General features: G+C 37.8%; 1 protein-coding gene across 1 annotated transcript; it reads right to left on the reverse strand.

Moving 5' to 3' along the window:
- Positions 1–929: 929 nt before the first annotated feature.
- On the reverse strand, positions 930–1701 carry LOC141397390 (uncharacterized). Its single transcript, XM_073973539.1, has 3 exons — positions 1573–1701; positions 1335–1494; positions 930–1223 (listed from the first exon to the last, which is right to left on the reverse strand). Exons 1-3 carry the CDS (start codon positions 1581–1583, stop codon positions 1056–1058), a joined length of 339 nt encoding a protein of 112 aa, XP_073829640.1. The 5' UTR covers positions 1584–1701; the 3' UTR covers positions 930–1055.
- Positions 1702–2575: the final 874 nt, after the last annotated feature.

Below are 2575 nucleotides of genomic sequence, written 5' to 3' on the forward strand. Positions count from 1 at the left end.
CGGTCGGTTGGTTGGTCGGTCTATATGTCGCCTAAGGTTTCCTTCACATTTGCTTCACTTCTGTCGCTTCGTTCGCCAATGCTTCATTTGTGTTGCTGTTGTACTTTCTCCTGTGTGTGCTATGACCTTCCTCAATGCTTAAATGTTTGTGCAACACTCAACATGGAAAAAGAAGAAGAAGTAGCAGCAGCAAAGGATAACTAGAAGACTGACTGGTCGGTCGCTTGGCTAGCTGAGTGACATGTACGTCAGCGATTTTTGTTGCCTGTTGCATTAAGGGACAAATGGTGTGCAAAGGGGAAGGAGGAGTTTTTAGTGAATTTTCAAAATTAAGTTTTGCGTATTTTTTCAATTTTTTAATTTATTTTTAACACTTTTATTTAAATAAATTAGAGATCAATATAGGGTGATTGATGGTGAATCAAGTTTACAATTTTCCAAAATCATTTTAGAATTTGGGGTTTTATTTATTCTTGAACATTTAATTTTATGACGAAGAGTTTAGAAAGCTTAAAATTCAAGACATTACTTTATCATAACATTTTAACGAAAAGTTGAAGGTCATTGAAATTATGAATGAAGTCAGAATATGCTGTTTTATAATTCACTTTTGTAGACGAGTCCTTCGAGTTTCAATACTTACCCTAAAGCTCAGCTATTTAAAACATAATTAATCCAAATTAGTCATGGGGAAGCTGGCATTTCTTTATTTTTATTATTATTTTTTTATTTAATTAATATTTGTTTTTTGCCTTTTTTTATTGTTTCCATTTTTTTCAATCTTTATTTTCAATATTCCTTTTCACTTTTCTGTCTGAATATCCTGAATATTTTATTCATGAAATTTTTAATTTTTTTATCAAAATTAATTTTAGTTTTCTTTTGATATTCAATTTCCACTTTTTAATTTTTCTTCCTTCATTTCTTGATTTGATAGTCACAGGATTTTGTTTCGGATTTTTGTGTTTCAGTGTTTAGATTATAACCGCGTCTTGTTGGTTTGAGACCAGAATTTCAACTAATTTCAGTTCAGTTGGATGCTTCATATGTAAGCTTTAAAAATATATGGAAAGCATGAACTGCAGAGGAGATCCACTGCGGGAGCAGAAGAAGAACAAGCGGTGACAGCGGAAAGGATTCCATTCACAAATACGTTTTGTTGATGATGATGATGACGATGTCGACGGCCATGTAAAGGTTACCGCTTGCGAACGGAATGTCCTCTGCAAACGAAGAAAAATAACAATGAATTTGAACACACACACAGACACACAAACACATGCCACTCTGACACGAATGCAGTTTCTGCTTTGAATACTTTTTCATTCGTATACCTTTGCTTCTTGCCCCCTGGAACTTGCTAGGACATGCCTCTCTTCTATCTTTGGATTCTCATGAACGGCGGCACTCCCCGTCCACGTCATCAGCATCAGCCAGCAGCACATCATTCCTTCGTCAGTCGCCAAGGAGGAAGAACAAGAGCTTAACTTCGTGCTGTAAAATTTTTGTTCAATGAATTTTTGCCAGCCGCTGATGCAAATCTCTTGTTCTTCATCATTATGGTATACCTACCCATTCACCATATAGTATACATCGGTATATATAGATATAGCTTCATAGATATATATTCTCAATAAATGTCCTCGAAATCCATGTTAGTTTTCTTTTGTCCCATCATCATCAGTTTGCGCCAAAGCGGTCCGTACCCAAAGTTTCAGCCACCATCATGCATTTTTTGCCACATGAGAATTGTTCCACTGGCATGGCAATGCATGTGTGTCAGTTAGCAAGTCTTTGTGTGCGTCTGTGTGTGTGTTCGTTGCCTTTGCAAAACTGTGAATGAATGCCATCCGTGACGTCACCATGCCAAGCAGCTTCGTGGAATTTTACGAACTCTCTTCGTGACTAGGTCACTGTGTTAGTAGTGTTGCGGCTGGCCTTTTTTTGTGTAACCTGCAGCCGAACCTTTCGTCTCGTATGGCAACGGGTTCGTATTTATCTACCGAATAAACACACACACGTACTCAAAGTAGTGCATTTTAACTTTCCAAAGTTTATTTTTTTTCCGAAGGAGAGAGTATATCTGTGTGTGTGAGTGTTGGTGTGCCTGTATCAATGACATCAATGACGACTACAACAAGCTTAAATTTTCTTTCACATCCGTCTCTACACCGACATACATACATATATTTACTTTGCCTTGCATGCTTGGCAAGTTGTTGAAAACAATTTTCATTCTTATCCTTTTGATGGGTGCCACAGTAGTTTCGTAGGGGCATGCCTTAAGAAATAAATAAACCGGAACATAAGTAAGAAAACGTTTTAGGAAAATATATAATTTTCCGACAAGCGGCTCTGCAGCGAAAGGACAATTGATCAGCTTTCATATACTATTCACACCTATTAAAGCGCTCTACCCGATTCTCCCTTTAGCTGAAGACACGAGACTTCGTTTTTGTTGCCAAGCACAAAGGGATTCCGACCCATAGATGTGTTGACCATGGCGTTCTTTCGACTCATAAAGGCCACATTTTTCCGGTTGCCCTGAAGGCGACTAGAACCGCATCAGAGTGGG

This window comes from Musca autumnalis, unplaced genomic scaffold (assembly GCF_047663935.1).
Source record: "Musca autumnalis isolate F117 unplaced genomic scaffold, ASM4766393v1 scaffold_3, whole genome shotgun sequence".
Taxonomy (NCBI): Eukaryota; Metazoa; Arthropoda; class Insecta; order Diptera; family Muscidae; genus Musca; species Musca autumnalis.